This window comes from Peromyscus maniculatus, chromosome 18, assembly GCF_049852395.1.
Source record: "Peromyscus maniculatus bairdii isolate BWxNUB_F1_BW_parent chromosome 18, HU_Pman_BW_mat_3.1, whole genome shotgun sequence".
Taxonomy (NCBI): domain Eukaryota; kingdom Metazoa; phylum Chordata; class Mammalia; order Rodentia; family Cricetidae; genus Peromyscus; species Peromyscus maniculatus.
In genome coordinates, this window is record NC_134869.1 from 4,015,145 (window position 1) to 4,033,699 (window position 18,555).

Consider the following 18,555-nt stretch of genomic DNA (forward strand, 5'->3'; position numbering starts at 1 on the left):
GACTCACTTGGTAGCCCAGGCTGGCCTCGAACTCACAGAGATCCGCCTGGCTCTGCCTCCCGAGTGCTGGGATTAAAGGCGTGCGCCACCACTGCCCGGCTATGGTAAGCATCTTATATGCAGAACTATGGGTATAGTTATGTGCACGTTTTTGTAAGTATCTGTATGGTATAGATAATATGTACAACCATATCTAACTGCATATTCATGTGTATATAAATATAAAAATATACTGAAATCCCAACTCCCAGACAGCAGCAAAGGAGGCAGCAGAACTTTCTGAGTGGCCAGCTTGCTGTGTTAGCTCTTTTCTGCCTTCAACTCTGAGTGGCTGTTATGTTTTTTTTGAAAGGCATAACTTTTTAATTCACAACAGAGAAACTGCATTTGCCTTATAAGAAAATATGCAAAATATAACTTTCCAAAAACAGAAATATGAGAAATATTCTTTGCTATCAGTATCTAGAAATGAATATCACCACAAGCTTCACAGACTCCTGCCAAAAAACTCTCCCAAGTGACACCCAGCAGCCCCAGAACACTCCTTAGTTTAGTGTGGGGTACCATCCCAGGCTCAGGTCAGAATGACCCATGGATCACTTGGAGATGGTGAAAGGGCATCAGTCCTTCTGTGGAGATCATCTCAAGAGGAATTACTGACCCTGCAGGCAGCTAGAGACCTGAACAAGGCTACCAAAGAAAGGGAGTCTTCCAAACACTCCTCTGGTCTCATATCAGGTTTCTGTCCCCAAATGCTACAATGTGTAGGGACAGAGGTGCACATGGCCCCAGAACTGATGGGCCCTTACTCTAGATTTCATTATGGTCCTTGTCCTTGGATTGGGCTACCGCCTACATGTTCACCAGAGTTCCTCACAAAATGATGCCTTTATGTATCAGCTATATTTCCCAATACCCCTACACTTCCCTCCTGGGGGGGGGGGGCTTTCCTGATACTCAACTCCTGGTGGGCCCAGTCATTTTACCCATGCGGCATCACATTGAGCCATGGACATGCACCATGGCTCAGGGCCAGCACTGTGCCTATTAGAGCATGTAGTAGACCTGAGAATTCATTCTAGAGTTGATGGAAAGTGGAATGTAATGAAACGTGTGTCAAAATGAAAGCAATAGGAGTCAATCAGATGAATGGCAAATAGTGAGGGCTTTTGGATCATGTCCTCTCGGTGTGCCTTCATCAGTCTTCAGATATGAGGCTGCACCTTTTCTCCATGGAGAGACATGTGGTGCTTCTGACCTGCTTCAGGAAATTGTCAGGAAGTCCTTTCTAGGTTTTCAGGGGAGATCTGAGTCTTTCCTCACATTGATACATGCACTCAAATAACATCCTATGTCAAGCCCCATGTTTTGAGATAGCATATTCTGAATACCATCAAGTATGAAATAAAGCCTAAAGTCTGGCTATAATTAATGAAATGTGTTCATATTTGATCCTGAAGTGCAGCATTTATATAAATTTAAAGGTGAACCTATGTATATCTTGTTCTGTTCATGTAATTTTGCATCCACTTTTCAGTAATTTTTGTTTTAAAAGTATCTAGAGATTGAAATATACAAGGTATTTCATTTACCTGGAATATTTTTTCACTAAGTCTTTGATACATTAGTCTTCTTCTTCTTCTTCTTTTTTTTTTCCGAGACAGGGTTTCTCTGTGTAGCGTTGCACCTTTCCTTGAACTCACTTGGTAGTCCAGGCTGGCCTCGAACTCACAGAGATCCACCTACCTCTGCCTCCCGAGTGCTGGGATTAAATGCGTGTGCCACCACCGCCCGGCTGAGACATTAGTATTCTAAAACATGCAATAACCACAAACGCTATTTAACTTCTGAAGTGCCTTGGAAATTTTGATCCTTGTAAGAATGTTATATTGGGATAAGTATGTGATTATTGCTGTACCTGGTTAAATGCTGAAACCTGAACTGTCCACAGGGGCCTGCACAGCACAAATGACCAATAGCCTTAGACCAGGGAAGTGTACAGGCCACAAAGGACAGACTCTCAAAGGCACAATGCCAAGAAGAAACATGGCATTTCAATGACTCACCCTGGAATCTTCCTTGGTGCTTTTTCACTGGTTATTTCCAGTGAACTCACTCACCTGCATGGCAGAGTAAATTCACTTTTGCCTTTTCCCATGAATTACACTGGACAAGCAGTTTCTTCAAGCTAGACACACAGCAACCCTCCTCCCATCAAGAATTCTTCCCACTACAGTGAGCTTTTATTAAGAGTGTCATTCATTTGAAACAAAATTCAGTTCAAAATTTTCCCAATGCACTTTAATAATAATATTCTCTAACTTTCAGAACCACAAGAAAATCCTCTAAGGCAGAAAGCCACAAGTTGGTCATGAAAAGTACCAGGGAAGGGCCAATGAGATGCCCAGTTGGGTGGAAGGAAAGACCTTACTCCTCCAAATTCGTTCATTGACCTCTATATAAACAGAATGACAGAATGGCATGATGTGTTGTGTATGTTCATTCTCTATCATATGTATGTATGTATTTCCCCCTCTCAAAATAAGAAAATGGATAGATATTATTTTAAGTTTGATCGGTTGATTTCTATACACTCATCATATAAAATAATTTTTAAAATAATGAAAAAATCGATGCAGCTCATAACTGTTTGTAACTCCAGTTCTAGAGGAACCAACACCCTCACACAGGCATACATGAAGAAAAAACACCAATGCATGTAAATTAGTGAATAAACAATTAAATTTTTGTATTTGATAGTGGTGTCAGGAGCCCCAGAAGCATCCCACAGAACTAACTAACCTAGGCTCATAGTGAACTACCAACCAGGTAGCTTGCATGGGACTGACCTAGGCACTCTGCAGATATTTTACAGGTGTATAACTTGGTCTTCTTGTGAGACTCCTAACAGTGGGAGCAGAGCTTGTCTCTAATTCCTGCTTTTGGACCCCATTCCTCCTACTGAATTGCTACATCCAGCCTTAATAGAAGAGGTCATGCCTAGTCCCACCACAACTTGATATAACATGGCAGACAGATATTCATAGGAGGCCTGCCCATTTCTGAAGAGAAGAAAGAGGAGGAATGGGTGTGGATCAGGAAGAGTGGAGGTGGGTGGAGGGTTGAGAGGAGAGATGGAGGTGAAATTTTGGTTAGGATGTAAAAATAAAAATAAACAAATAAATAAAAACATTCATTACAAAAGAAGGGGGAATATTGATGTTTATCATATTTAAATTTGAGATACTAAAAAATGTCCCTCAAGGGACATTGCCACTTACTCTAACTTTATAATGTGCTTGCAGTTGTACAGGGATAGTTAAATCATGCTAGGCATAATTTTGAGCTGGTCTAATACATAATATGTTTGCCTTGTAATTGGAATAATTATATCATGTTTAGGCATTATTATAACCTGGTTATTGTTTTACATTTGGAAATTAATTATGACATAAAAAGATATAATTGTGTGTCAAGTTGACATGGGGTGAAGTTGTGATGGCTCTTTTTGGTTGTGAAATTTACTACACCTGCAATTAAGCAAAACCCAAATATGGAGGGGTACACCTGTGAGGTATTTTTGCTTAATTTGAAGAGAGAAGATACACATGTAATCAGATCTTTGCATAAGGAAGACATTCCCTTAATCTAGATATTGATGGAGAAAGAAACACCTTTACCTCAGATGTTTTGAGCCCCAAAATCCCACCTGTAATCAGCCAGGCCTTGTGCTGGAAGCCCATATAAAGAAATGGAAGAAGAGAGCTTTTGCTCTTTAGCTGCTTGGTCTCACCTTGCTAGCAAGTTCATTCCGTCACTGGCATTGGAGCCAACTTCTTTGGGATTCCAGACTATACTACTTGTGGGTGAGACATCAAGTGTAGTGGACTGAGAAACTGCTGGATTCTTGGACTTTGTCATCATAGCCGGCCAATGTTCAAATAGCTGGAGCACAGCCTCTAAGTCATTCTAAAAAATAATCTTCTGTATATATAGAAATTCATTCAATAAGTTGTTATCCCAATGGAACCATGACCAATGCACCAGCCAGGTAGAGAACTTTTAGAGTAGTTTGGATCTCACAAAAGCCTTATCTCAGTTATAAATTCCACATGGTCACATTCCCTTAACCCGTGTTTTAGGTGATGATTTGATGCTGGCCTACGAGGTTTCTATACCTTCTGGGCAAGAAAGTACAATAACACAAGTCTGATATTTCTCACACGGGACACACAGTAATCTAATTAAATGAGTAATTATATGAGATGGAGAGATTCTATCTTAAGTGAGGAATTAAAAACCAGATGTCTTAACTTCAGTGGGGTAAGACCTGGCACCCCTCCCCGACACACAGGAAGATCAGAGGACAGTAGGTTCTTTTTACCCTTGTTTTGACAGCTCCAGTCTGGAGACCCAGGGGATAACTTTCTTTACACATGAAATCTCTGCCTCACTGTCAGTCTCAGGAGTCAGATCTATTCCAGAGGAGCTTCACCAGAGTAAATCAGTCTCTGGAAGAACTTTCTCAATAGAATCTGAGATCTACTGTGGTAAAAGAGCAGCTTCAACCACTTCTCTCCTTTTTTAGTTTTGCACAGAATCTCTCTGCACCAGAGACATGTGGCCCCTGATGCAGGCTCCATCCACTCCACCTAGTCATGAGGTTCCTCCCAACATTGCTTATCAGACCATCAAGAGGGATTCCTCATCCTACCTCCACCCCCAGGAGGGTCTTCTCAATTTTTATTACAACAGACTGGCTTAATAGGTGTTGTCAACCTAGAAGAGATCTACCATATCTGTTCTAATCTGACAGTCAGTGACTGGGGCAGGATCCTGAACCTATGAGAGCCCTGAAATGGATGTGTGGCAGCCTAAGACAATTAGCATGCCTGTCCCTACAGTTTTCAATAAACTTCAGTCTTTGGTGGGGAGTGATCCAATCCACCTAATACAGCACACAGGGCTGGGAGGACAAGGGTCTATTACAGGACTGTGGAGATGGCTCACCCATTAAGAACATTTATTCTTGTCTCAGAAGACTCACAGGACAGACAGCTAACAAACCTTTTTAACTTAAAATACAGGTGGAATCTGCCCCCACCTGGCCTTTGTGGGAACTGCATGTATGTGGAGGCAAAACATCCATAAGTATAAACAAAAGCGCCACAAAATATCCTAAATTGTCTTGCAGGAAATCAGCTCTGCTGTTCACTTATCACTCATGATATATTTCAATCCTTTATACAAGTTTAATGAGTGTTCTCATTTCCTGAGAGGCCTGGAACAATATATTGTGTTTCCCTTAATTTGGTCTACATGAAGTTCCGTGAACATGTGTGTACAGTGTACAACATTTTACTCTTAGCTAAATATATGACCTCAAGGATACAATATGTCTAATTTTTCTATTATGTAGTTGGTATCCATGAGGTAGGCTATACACCAACATCCAAGTCGCCATCCCCCTGTGTAGCCCTGAGGCCCATGGCTGGGAAATCTGTGTGCAGCCCAAGATTCCAGGAACTTACTGAAATACATCCAAGCCTGTGATTTCTGGCTTTGCAGCATGTGAAACCTCATCTGACTAAAGAAGAGTCTTAGAGTGAAAAGTTTGAAATTTATTTTATTCATAAAATGCATTCATTTTACTCAATGGGAGTTTTCAAAAGAGCAGTCATTATATACAGTATATAGCCTTAGCAAACTATTAAAACAATGACAAGAAGAAAAGTATAACAAAAATTAACACAACCTTAAACAAAAATGAATAAAACCAAAAACCAAAGCATAAATATCCTAAGATATAAACCAAAAAAAAAAAAAGGGAAAATTTCAGTTTCCTTTGGAATTTCATTATGGAAGAGCAAAAGAGGTGAGGAACTGGCGTATTCTTTGTAGTGAATTATCTTCAGCTACACTTGCCCATGACATGGTGTCAGCTTGAAAACTGCACTAGAGAGAATCTTATGCTTTTGATGTGGTCTGTCTGGATGGCAGTGTGACATTAACACCGTATTCCTTGTCAGATTTCCATCACATATGGAGTCAGGGTTTTTAGTAATTTGTGTTGTGTTCTCTGTATATTAGACTTGTTTTTACACAAACTTTTATCTGGGGATAGTGAGCCAACAGATGTGGATCCAATTGTGGCTGGACTGCCTCATGGTAGGTTGATATTTGCCTCACGAGTGAGTTCAAAGCTGAAAAGAGGTGGCATTTTCTGAGGAGGCCTTGAACCTGGAGTGTAGAATATCATGCCTTCAAGGTGTATTTGGCTTCTTCCAGCCTTCCTAGTCTCCTTAACAGGTACTGTCAGGGAAAATCAGTAAAGAAAATATGATTCAGAAACAGTTTTGCTGTGCACATGGCAAGAAAATCAGAGCCTATTCATCCCTAGTAAACAAAAGTTAAGGAAGGAAACACACCACATGAACATCCTGGCTGCTGGGGATGAGGCTCAATGGTGGCTTACTTGCCTGAGACATAGTGTTTCTGCTTCAGCAGCTCCATCTGCAGGAGGCTCTCATCCTGGGCTGTGGTCTGCTCCAGTTCCTGCTGGTGGTTTTCAAACCTAGGGGAGAAAGGCACTGGGGCACAAGGCTGGGGGGACCTGCCATGTCAGCTTTTGTGCCCCCACCAGATCTACTCAGCTAGACAATCGAGCATTACCTCTCAGCTGGGCTCATTCCCTGCTTCCCCAAGGGAAAAGGGTCAGAGAGCACCCTGGCAAGATTGGTTTTTCTCAACTTTAAAAAACTGCTAGAAGTTGAACTGGAAAATACACACTGTGCTGGATTAGAAGAAACAGCATATTTCTCCAACAATCCAAAGACATCATTTTGGAGAAATATCAGTATGAGAAGGTCTGAGGCACAGGTCAGGGAAGATGTACCTGGCCTTGATTAGATACCAGGTGAATGAGAACCTCCTGGAAAACTCTATGCCTGCCCTCTAGTGGAGACTACACAGCAATGCAGAGAAGGCTCTGATTAATCCTACAGCCCAGACCCCTGCATGGGATTAACTTGTCAACTCCTACTCTGTTTATGACCAGAGTAAATCTTCTCACGAGAAACTTATAAACACTGCAGAGAGCCTGCAATCAGCAGGAGTGTGCTGTATTAAAATCGGCCGAAGGGTAGACACTTATCTCTAAATGTGATGTTCCTGATGGAAAATAAAGTTGTAGGAGGACACACTTTCCTTCATGATTGATGATTCCCCTTGTAGGTTTCTGGATGCCATGGGAATATTTGTGGGGAGATCTAATGTTAGATTTGAGATACTTGGAGCATACTAGAGTTCTCAGAAGGGAAGAAGGGGACACAATCCCCATAAGACCAAGGAGAAAGCATATTGCTTCCTGGACAGAAATTCCTATTGACTGAATCAGCAATGACACTCTGAGGTGTTCTCTTCCTGGCTGTGGCTGGAAGCTTTGCCAATTGGACAGAAACTCAAAGAGGACATAGATCCATGTACAGTGGACCCACTTGATACACCTGCTTCTGGAAGCCTGGGCTCCTACCTCATCTGGGACACAGTGAAGTGATGCTGCAGCTTTGCTGCCAAGTCCCTTTGCTGGATGAGCAGCTCCTTCTGCTTCATCAGGGACTGAAGATTTTCCTCAAGTCTTTGATGTTCCTGTTCATTAGAAGATTGTGTTATTAGGAGAGGGTTGTCTGCACCCCTGGACATATAGACGCATGCACACACACACACACACACACACACACACACACACACACACACACTCTTGAACACACACATGTACATGGATGCACACATACAAGCACACTACATTGTCTCCATGTTTGCTTTACCAGAAAACACTGATGTAATATGAGATCACCTGGGATACTATGAAGAAGAAAGTGACCTCTCATTAACCCACAGCCTCTCTACCCATATTCCAGTAAAGAGAAAGGAAAACACAAGATGCTCTGAACACAGTGATGTGGAGAAGATTGTGTACTTTTACTCTGTTTTGATAATTTTTCATTTTATTTTTACTTTATATGTGCAGGTGTTGCCTGCCTGTGTGTTTGTATAACACATGCATGCCTGGTGATCTGGGAGAAGAATTCAGTATGCAGATAAGTCAATGTAATGCTTGCCATGTAAACCTGTACACATACAGCTGAACCCCAGGGATCCTTTACCAGTAATCCAAGCTCTCCTAGCAAGTTCTCCAGTCTGCAAATTGAAGGCTTAGTTCCCCAGCACAGGACCACTGGATGGCAATGGGCCAGCCCCTTGCTCTCACTCAATGCTTCCCAGTGCCTCCAGGGAGGGCAGCTTCCTCCTAAAGAAGCTCTCTAAAGCACAGGTTGCCTCAATTTAGGCCCCAAGCAACATGCTCAGAAACTAGAAAATCTCTAAACTCAGAAGTCTATATTAACCTTTCCTCCAAGTAAGATGACCGTGTCAGGTATTTCTTTGAGTAACAGAAGGTTGACTAACTCAGCGAAAGGATTGCATGTATTATTCCATGTTTAACTATATTCCATGGACCACATTGTATGTTTGCACTCATCAAGGATGGGCATCTGAGTAGTTTCTAGTTGGGGGTGTTCTGATGAGTCCTGCTGTAACCCTGTTGTCCTCTCTTCTCTGTGGACACCTACTTTCCATTCTGGAATCAATGGTCCACTTGGAGTCTGCATTCAACATTCTGAATAATTTTAAAGAGCTTCTCACAGGGCTACAACATCTTACAATCCTACCAATATCTGATAGTTCTCATTTCTCCCAACCCTCCATCAGGCCAATTTTAACTCAGTATGAAGAAGTTTGGAATAAAAGCAGTTTCTGAGTGCTGCAGACACAACATGGAGTGGGTGCTTTAGAGTGTGATGAGCCTAAGGGGTGCACTGAGACAGCCTCTTCTCACACCTCAGCATAGCTGTGAGACTTCTGCTGGGCTGAGATGCAGCCACAAGCACCTCTGCAGTGCAGAATTTCTCAGGGAATAAAGTCCAGGCCAAGCTCCAAGGACAAGGTTAGCTGAACCAAGTGAGGAAAAGGTGAAAGGAAAATGGCAGCAGGCGATGAGGAGAAGAACAAAACAGAATGCAGGGAAGTCATCAGTGGTCAGCCACCATTCACCCAGAACAGAGGACACAAACCCTCAGGCAGCCTTTCCTCTTCTCTGTAGCCTCTTTCTCACCTTTATGGACCCTATTACTTTGTTTTTCTCCCGAGGATTTCTTTGCAGATAAATAATTCTACCTCTACCTGAAAAACCTGAAAATACCTGAAAAACTTTTAGCCTTCATCAGTTTTCTGTCTTTTGTTGTAGTTAGCTGTGTGGACATGCAGAATGATGGACAACATCTGTTCTTTGACTGATGCAAAGTGGTACTAACCAGATTAGGCACAGTACTTTCTCATTCAAATCTGTCTCCACCATTCTTAAAGATGTTCCATTGTTCCGCGAGTGAGTGAACATACACAGAGAGGCTCAAACACATATTTTCATACCCACAAAATTACACATAAGAAAACATACAAATACACACACACAACTCTCTTGAACCCAGAAGGGCAAGGGACAAGGCTAGAATGTTGCAACTCCTTTTGTACTACAGGGAGAGGTAGTGGGTCCTCCCTGCTGTCTACAAGCCTCTTAGACACAGCCAGGCTTTTCTGCCCTGGCCTGAAATTATTTCTCCTCCTATGACAGTTTTTATCACAGACTCACTGATTGTACAGATGAATAACAACCTCTGCACAAATGAGTTTGACCACACAAGACCAAGTGCCCATGGAAGAGGGCTGGACATGAAGCCTCCTGATAGATCCAAGTTGACCCATCATAGACTCCTCACTAAACCTGCCCAGATTCTGACACAGAAGACATTGATTGCACTTGAGAATGGAAATCCCCATTGTCATTACCCAACAACTTTTGACTGGATTACAGTACATATTATGTGAAAACAGCCCCAGTTAGTCAGTAGGAGGCTACTTAGGTCACCCATAGCACTTTCCTGAAATGCAATATTCTATACAACTATTAGGAGGAGTCTTTCTAAGACACAGCAGCTATAAATATCATAAAGTGAGCATCAAAATGTCAGATTCCATGTTGTGTAGGCAGTAAGATAAACCAGACATTTCATGGAATGTTATCTCTATTCAGTGAAAGAAAAGTCTACATTGATTTTTAAAATAGCTCCATTGTTTGATTTTTTTATTTATTACAAAATGCATTTGTTCCAAACCAATAAAAAAGTGCAGAAATTAAGAGAAACCAACAAGTGAGTTTACTTTCTGACCAAATGAATCATTTATCAATGAGATGAGACAGAAAAAGACAGGAAGCTCTAGTGTGAGGAGACAGGGATCCAAAGACCTGTGGCTATCCACTTAGCCAGAAGAGAAATTTTCAGGTTCAGTGAGAGGCCCAGGCTAAAGGGAATAAGGGAGAAAGCAACAGAGGTCACTTGATGTCATCATCTGGCCTTCCAACAAACCCACAAATGTAAGCATCCTCAGGCATGTACACAACACACACACACACACACACACACACACACACACACACACACACACCACAAATCATAAGTGAACAGAATGCAATGAGGAGGACATCAACTGAACGAGGATGGCATTACCAGTTGAATTTAGACTCCTCACATTAGCTGTTTCAAGTGAGACCCACAGTTCTGCTTTCCATCAATTTGAGACTAAACATGTCTGGGGAAACATGCTGTGCTTCTGCAGGCTATGTTGGTGCACTTGGAGAAATTGTTCTCTTAAAATCTCAAATCTGCCACCCTGACCCTTGTCTGTCATAAGCCCTGGCCACATCCCTGGTCATCCAGTGAGCTTCCGAGTGTAAGATCCAGGATGGGAGAACTTGCCTTGCTACTCAGAGCAAACAGTACTGACAAGCTGTTACTTAAGTTTCTGTCAGTGTGAACCAAGAGCTTGGCCTGGTAAAGAGAACGCCATGGCAGTCTCAGAAGAAGAGGGTAAAATAGTGTATGACACCCAAAAAGATGTCCACAAGACCCAGTCATTTGGCTTTTGTAGGGGACGTTCCTCCTTCCATGCTGTTTCTGCCTCTGATCTCATATGACCTGTGCCAAGCAAATGAGACCCAGACCCTTGAACTCATTCACACACATCTCTGTGCTACTCCCTAAGTGGCTCCCATCACAGTACTGCTGCCCCATACTAGCATATTGGTGAGTGACATGTGATTTACCTGTCTCCCTCAATGGACTGCAGCTTCTAGCAGAGCAGTAGGGTTCCTTGGCAGTCATGCAGTGCCTTCCAAGAGGCTAACTCCCCAGAAAGACTTGTGAATGATCACAGAAATGAACTATTGGGTGGGATGGGTCAGGTGGATAAATGAGTAGATGGTTACATGGGCGTGTGTATATGTGTGTATATGGGTAGACAAGTAGGGGCTTGGCCCTGCTGCTTCAACCTACCTGCTGCTGCTTTGTCCAGAGGTCATACATCTTCTCATGGGCCTCCTCACAGAGCCTCCTTGCATCCTCACAGGACTCTTGTAGTGAAATCTGCTCCCCATGCAGCTTTCTGTTTTCCTCTTTCAACATACTCACTTTTCCCCTTAGCTGAGTCCATTCACTCAGGAGCTGACTGTAGAGGGTGCTGAAATGTCACCAAAAATGATGAGCTCCACCTCCATCTCCCACTCCTGCTTCCTAATACCATGATTCCTGCAAGATCCCTTTTCCCTTTTCCCAACAGCCCTTGCGACCCAAATTAGCTATGGCAGCATCACTTAGGTGCAGGCCAAAGCCAGAGAATACCCAAGTTCCTGAAAAATTCCAACAACTTCTGAAGACCCTGACTGTAAAGGATCCATGTTCCTCTGAAAACTGGATCCCCCGCTTCCCACACACACACCCTGGTGTTTAATTGTTCACAGAATTGGGAAAACATGAGTAGGTAGAAGGAATTCATGCTCTGAGCAGGACAGAAGATCCAGCAGGAATACATTCCATCTTTGTGTCCCATAGAAACCATTCTGTGAGCTCCTGCCAGAGCTGCAGAAACCATTCTTGGTTCAAACCACGTTTTCTGTCTAGAAGCTCCAGAAGTTGACAGGAAAATGTTGAGAGGGGCTCTCAGACTCTTCACTCTTTGGAGAACTCAGTTTAGGAGGCACAAGTCCAAGAGCTATAAGGCAGGCTGCTTGCTAAGAGGTAAACAGACTAGAACCACAGCCCAACTTTGTTCTAAGGTGAAGAAGGTGCTGAGGAATGTTTTACTGTATACTGTGAATATGTGTTGCTCCCATTGGTTAATAAATAAGCTGCTTTAGCCTATGGCAAGGCAGGATGGAGCCAGGTAGAAAAATCCAGACGAGACAAAGAAGAAAGTCAGAGATGGAGGAGGTGCCAGCTGCCACCCAAGGAGAAACATGCCAGCAGCCTGGCCATGCAGAAGCCATGTGGCAAATATAGATTAACAGAATGGGTTAAGTTAAGATGATAGAGCTAACTAGCAAGAAACTTAAGCCATCAACCATACAGTTTGTAAGTAATAGACGCCACAGTGTGTTTATTTGCACCATTTGATGCAGGAGTTAGGTCGGACACATTCCTCCTGACAGCTGCATCAGGCAGGACTGGAAAAACTTCAGACTATCAGAAGCACCCCTTACCAATTTTTACTAAATTAGTAAATTACTAAATTAGGCGCTCACTGGTAGGAGTTGGTCTGCTCACTCAGCTTCTTGCACTTGTACGAGGCCTCACAAACCTCCTTAGGGAATTTCTTTACATCTGACATCTCCTTCTTATGCTGTGTTTTGAGCATGTCAATCTCAGATTTCAGCCTGTGGTAGGGCATGGCCCAGGAGAAAAGAACCCCATGAACACGGGTGTCAGGGACCACATGAATTAAGGTTCTGTTTTGTACTACACTAGCCCACTGGATGTCACACCCTGAATTCTATACTGGATCTCCTGGTGTGCATTAGACTTGCCTCACTGTCTCATGGCCAGGAAAGGCTGGGTGTCAATAGGGAAGGAGACAGGACTACACGAGCTCCCTCAGTAGCCCTGGACGGGTAGACTAGCTCTCTGAGAAGGTCTTGGAGTCAATGCACAGATCCAGGTCTATCTGAAATCTGCAATGGCATTCCTACTGTCTTGAGAAAACAGATTCTTTCTCCTTATAAGGATACCCAGAACTCATAATCAGTATTGCTATGGAGGAGGCACTACATGAGGATGGCTGTATAAACTCCTATACACAGATAGAATGTAACAGAAATGCAGATGGGGGCATTGTCTCATAGTGTAAGGAACTAGCTGAGAGGAGCAGAATTGAATTCCAGGCCTTCTGGTCACACACAGATTGATTGAGTAGGACCACCAGGATCTTCAAGCTGCTCCCATAGCAAAAAGCAAAAGTAAATATCAATTCAGAGCACTGAGCATCTCCTAAAAGCCAATGCCTGTCAAGGCCTCTTGAAATGCATGTTGTGATCTTACTCCCTAATGACCTACTCTGTAGATTGTAATTCAGGCCACAGGCTCTGGTTTTCATTTGCAGGAATCAGAACAGCGTATGTCCTATCTCACTCCTACAGGCTTCAGTTCTGCCTTTCAAATGCACTCAGGACACAGTAGGGTCAAGACAGTTACCAGAGAAATGGGCATGATGAATACTTGTTGTTCAACTCATTGTTGTTATAAAGGGCCAGGAGTTCCAGCAGTTCATTCCTCTCATTGGTCATCATCTGTAGCTGAAGGGTCAATTTATCCACCTGGTTCAGCTGCTGCTCCTGCTCAGTGAGGAAGAAGGGTGTGGATGATGCCTTCCTAGTAGTCCCTGTAGGTACATAAACACAGTGGATTTGTACAGACCAATGGCATAGGGCCAAGAGAGATCATGTGGAGTTCCAGAGGAGGCCTGAGGAATAGGAAATGCATGGCACCCGGTAAAGCCCTCAAATATCAGAGCAGATATCCTTAAACTGGGTCCCATAAGCCATGTGTCTGTCTCCAATCTCTAAGGCTAGATATATGTCTTATGACCTACTGCAGCCACACTGTCCCTGAAAGGCATAAGGAAGGCCAGCCATGTTGGTTTGGAATTGTCAGCCGATACCTGATACGATGCAAAAAAGTCCTGGATTGCCTGGTGCTTTGAATCTCCCATCCCTGATAACCTGTGTGCAGGACTAAAGGCAACTCAATGTCTCAGACCTTGGTACATGGATAGTAAGTTCCCCTTCCTGGTATTTATATCAGATATCCATGAAACCTACAGAAATCCACTGAGAATAAAGTGCAGCAACATCCTACCCTGATATCTCATTAGTGGTTCTGTGCCTCCTTTAGCATTTGTTGACAATCATAATGAACTGAAAAAGGTCCCAGCAAAGCAGCTGCTTCCCTGACATTTCCTGGCCCTCTGCCAACTAATCATCTGATGTCCTCCACTTTCGATCTGCTCTTTAGGAACCCAGGTAAGCTGCATAGGCCCATTGCTTCAAATGATCACAGCTACTGAACCCCATTAAGAGAATGATCATGTCTGGCATCAACTGCTGCTTAGAAATCCAGGGCTTTCTATGCCCATAAGTGTGTTCATTTTTGCCAACATGTTGATTGGTGAACCTTTAAACACTTAATGAATGCCTCAATGGCAAATGGCATTGCCACAACACTGGTGATTTCACAAAAGATGCCAATGACACTCAGGATACAATAGAATTTCCAGAGAAGGGACAGTTAGGGTCACTGCTAATGTCATCACCTATCTGATAACAAACTCTTCTCCAATTCACCAAAAGCCAAGCTGCCCTTTCCAGCACCTTCCCTGAGACAGGGGAGGTCCTTCAGTACCTCGTCATTCCAATCCAGAGATCTCACTGATTCATTAGAATCTAGTTCATTCTAATTCAATAGTTCATCATGTGTGGAGGGCAAGACTCATCCAAACATTGCCCAGGAATGGCTCTTCTCATCCCGAAGAATGCTAACTAATAAGATGAGAAATAAAGGATGCTAAGAAATTAGCTCAGGATAATGGGAAAGGAAGATCAGTTCCACAAGGTGAACAAGCAAATTAGAGAAGATCCACGGGGCAGTTATAATGTATTGGGATGGTGGAGGATTATGTGGGTCCTGTAAGAACAATGATAAGTCACATAGGTAATGATGAAACTTTTGCCAAAAGCTTCAGCAGAATATATTCCATCCATCATGATGTTAGCAAAGGTGTTATCAACTATTAAAAGACATGACTGAAAATACCTAAAGACTGGGCTTCCACAGGTGAGCCCTCTGACACCAAGAACAAATACTTACAGGAACAGTGATGTACCAGTCCTGCACTCTAGAGGGAAGATGACTGGCGAGTGAGAGGGCAGGAACTCAGAAACCTTAGGGGTCACTGACATGCAGCAATTCTTGGTGGCTCCTGCCTTGCCAGTGGTTGTTATTTAAAATGTGAAAATCTCTAGCATTGGTCAGGGGACATTACTCTCTCTGTTATCAGTGACACACACCAAAAGACATCCAGTATGTGTGAGTTGCTGGGCTGGTACTGAAACCTCTTTAGTCCTCATGTGCTCTCTTCCCACTCAGAGTGAAAGCAGAGGGCCCTCAACAGAACAGCTGGAGCCTTGACCATCCCTGGCTCTCTGCCAAACTAACCAAACTCAACTTTGTTCTGCTCTTGAAGAATTCAGAGGACTAAAATAGTCCCATTGCTTCTCAGAAACTCTCACCTGCTTAGCCTCACTCCTGGAAGGATCAGCTGAAGCCTTCTTCCTTCAGGAAGCTCCCCATCCCTTTCCCAGGACTCACTGTGCTTTCCCCAGAACCATCTATTTCTTGATGTGTGACATGGAGACTGAAGGCCATCTTCTTTCTGCCTCCCTTTGGTCTCCCTGTGTTCTCCATCCTGTCTCCCAAGAATCCTGTTCAGTCTAGACAGCATGTCTGTAGGTGAAACATGAGACACTGCACAAATGCCACAGTGACAGTTGGCGTTGCCACAACACTGGTGACATCACATGGAATGCCAGGGCTCTCCAGGATACAGTAGAATGTCCATGTGCTGATGTCACCTGGTATAGCTATTTCATCCCTGCTGCATACCTCACCCAAAAGTGACTTGAAACCAAGGTGTCATTTTCAGGAGCCTGTGGATTCACAATGGAAGCTTTTAGGTAGATCCTCCTTCCAAAGCCAGAAATCTAGGCCTCTGCTTCATTAGAAAATTTATCTAAGTGAAGTTGAAAGCTCCCTTTGCATGCACTGTCCAGGGTTGGATTTCCCCCTCCTTAAGATTCATAATCAATATTTTGAGAAAAAAGGATGCTCAGAAATGAGGTCAGGACAATGGGGAGTAGTAGGGATGAGAACTCTTAACAATCCCCCAGGGAAGGTCCTCAGAATTGTAGAGATTGGTGGGCTCAAAAATGTTACATAGTTAGTTATGAATATTCCCCCAGAGTGGCAGTAGAGCTCACTCAAGCTATGAGGTTGTGAGTGAAGATGTGACTAGCTCTGGACAGGTCTGGTTGGAGCCACTGAGACCAGCTTAGCTCTCAGATATTGAAAGCAAGCAATTCATGGAAAGAGTATGATGACCCAATCCTTGAATTCCTAGACTGAGGAAAATGGAGTGGCAAGTCAGATTTCAGTGTGGGCTATGGAGAGGCATCATGAATGAAACATAAACACACACACACACACACACACACACACACTCACACACACACAAACCAGGCATTCAATCATGGAGTGGAACATGATGTAGATCACTGCTATGGTGCTTCAACCAGTAAAAATAAGGCCAAATGCCTATTTTTCTAGCCATGTGTTCTAATCCACATGCTCTTGAATAGGTGGCACTGCTAGCTTTGGGTTGAAGATCCATTAGAAGAACATGAGAAGGGCAGGTAAGGGGAGAGACTCAAGAATTGTTGCATCTTACAGCTTTGTTATATGCAAACCTCACATTTCTTATTGTGACATCACTATAAAGAGAAGCCAGGTCATGGTTAGCATGGAATGCATGTTCTCCAACCAAATCTCTGGACCTAAGCATAATCCTTGCAACCTAGGACTGATGAAACTTTTAGGTGATCTGTGTCATTTCAGATTCTGAAGCTTTAAGCAAATAAATGTGATTGTCAACTTCATTTCTAAATAGAGTCTTGTGGAGACCAACAAGTTGAGGACATACTGGAATTTAGGAGCAAGGCATGTGCCCTAAACTGATAAAAAAAAACTCTTTTAAGAACACAGATGACAGTATTGGGTGTAAGGAAATCAGAGGAGAGAGGTGGTATAGAGAGAGTGGGGAGATACTCAGAGAGTGTGAATGCTCACATGAATCCAGAGATGAGGCAGTAGATCTAGATGGAAAAGTATAAAGGATTGCCCACAAATCCCAGTAATTAGAAAGAGTCCCGAGTCAGCTGTATAGTTGAGACCTCAGACAGCTTGGTCTTTCTAACAATCAATTGTGGAACATCACACTTCCATGAACAGATACCCTGCCCAGGATATATAGTTATTCACCCAGCAAAGACAGAAACCCCTTCTGCATGGTCTTGCCTCTTATCTCACTGATGTCCTATCCAGAGGAGGGTTTATGTTCTTCCAAATGCCCTGAGATCAAGCTGACAGGGGACAGTACCTGCCTTCTACAATATTCATCGCAGCCCACTCTTGATAGTTGGATCATGTTCAGGAAATGAACTGGGGGATAAGACTGTGCCTAGCTGGTTCTCAAAGTTCAGCCTTGAGACTCCCCCTCTGTGAATGTCAACTCTCCTGTCTTCTACAGGCAGGGGAGTGTCTCAGGGGTCTGCTGGTTTCTTCTCCTTTTTACATGGTTCAGGTGACCCAAGGGACAGCCTCCTCAAGCTTATTTACAGCTGCTCAGGATACAGCCCGGCTTCAGACTCCCCAAATCTGGCCTCAGCAGCCATGAGAATGGTGGCACAGTCAACATGACCTTTTTGAGACACAGGCTCTCCTGGAACCTGCACTGATGTCAGTCGTCAATTCTCCTCCTCATTTCCCAATTGGTTGACATCAAGGCATGCATCACTATTCCAAGCTCCTTTTTTCTATTTCTAAATGTTCAAACATCCAGAAAGATCCAAACTCTAAAATGATTGTGTTCTCAGACCTTTCCCACAGGCCATTCTTGACCTTTGGAAATCCAGGAGCCAGTGTTGTTTGAGTGGCTACTTCATTCCCAGCCTGAGGCCCAGATCTACAAAGGCAGGCTGTGTGAGATGGAGTTTTCCATGGTGAGATGTCACTGGGGGAGTTCCCACACAGCAGAGCTGACTCAGGCTACATTATGAGGCTTGTAAAAGTGACTTTGAGCCTGACAATAGGTACCTGATAATTCCACCATTCCCTGGTCCTTAGATGGCTCCTACCTCAGGGCCTTAATCTGATCATTCCTCCTAGTCTGTAAGTCCACTGCCCTTCAGTGCAGTTGCGGAGGCCTAGACACTCTGATGCAGGAAAGCTGGGTCCCTAAAGCCAGTTTATGCTCTATAGGGAGATGCTGTTTGATGTGTTT

General features: G+C 43.4%; 2 protein-coding genes across 4 annotated transcripts in view; one reads left to right on the forward strand and one right to left on the reverse strand.

Moving 5' to 3' along the window:
• The window catches only part of LOC121830722 (disks large homolog 5-like), a 249,446-nt gene that overhangs the window by 56,155 nt on the left and 174,736 nt on the right, over positions 1-18,555 (forward strand). The window lies entirely within an intron of this gene.
• LOC143269209 (disks large homolog 5-like) lies at positions 1,959-15,998 on the reverse strand. The gene is made up of 7 exons (XM_076554228.1): positions 15,810-15,998; positions 13,638-13,824; positions 12,692-12,823; positions 11,448-11,631; positions 7,532-7,647; positions 6,480-6,574; positions 1,959-6,312 (listed from the first exon to the last, which is right to left on the reverse strand). Exons 1-7 carry the CDS (start codon positions 15,940-15,942, stop codon positions 6,164-6,166), a joined length of 996 nt encoding a protein of 331 aa, XP_076410343.1. The 5' UTR covers positions 15,943-15,998; the 3' UTR covers positions 1,959-6,163.

Bases quoted from the DNA above. Each gene is read 5' to 3' on its own strand.
- LOC143269209 (XM_076554228.1), bottom strand. From the start codon at position 15,942: ATGCTGTCTAGACTGAACAGGATTCTTGGGAGACAGGATGGAGAACAC. The intron at 12,824-13,637 runs GTAACTGTCTTG...GCCCTACCACAG, and splicing joins TCATCATGCCCATTTCTCTG to GCTGAAATCTGAGATTGACA. The intron at 7,648-11,447 runs GTAGGTTGAAGC...TCTAATGAACAG, and splicing joins TCTGGACAAAGCAGCAGCAG to GAACATCAAAGACTTGAGGA.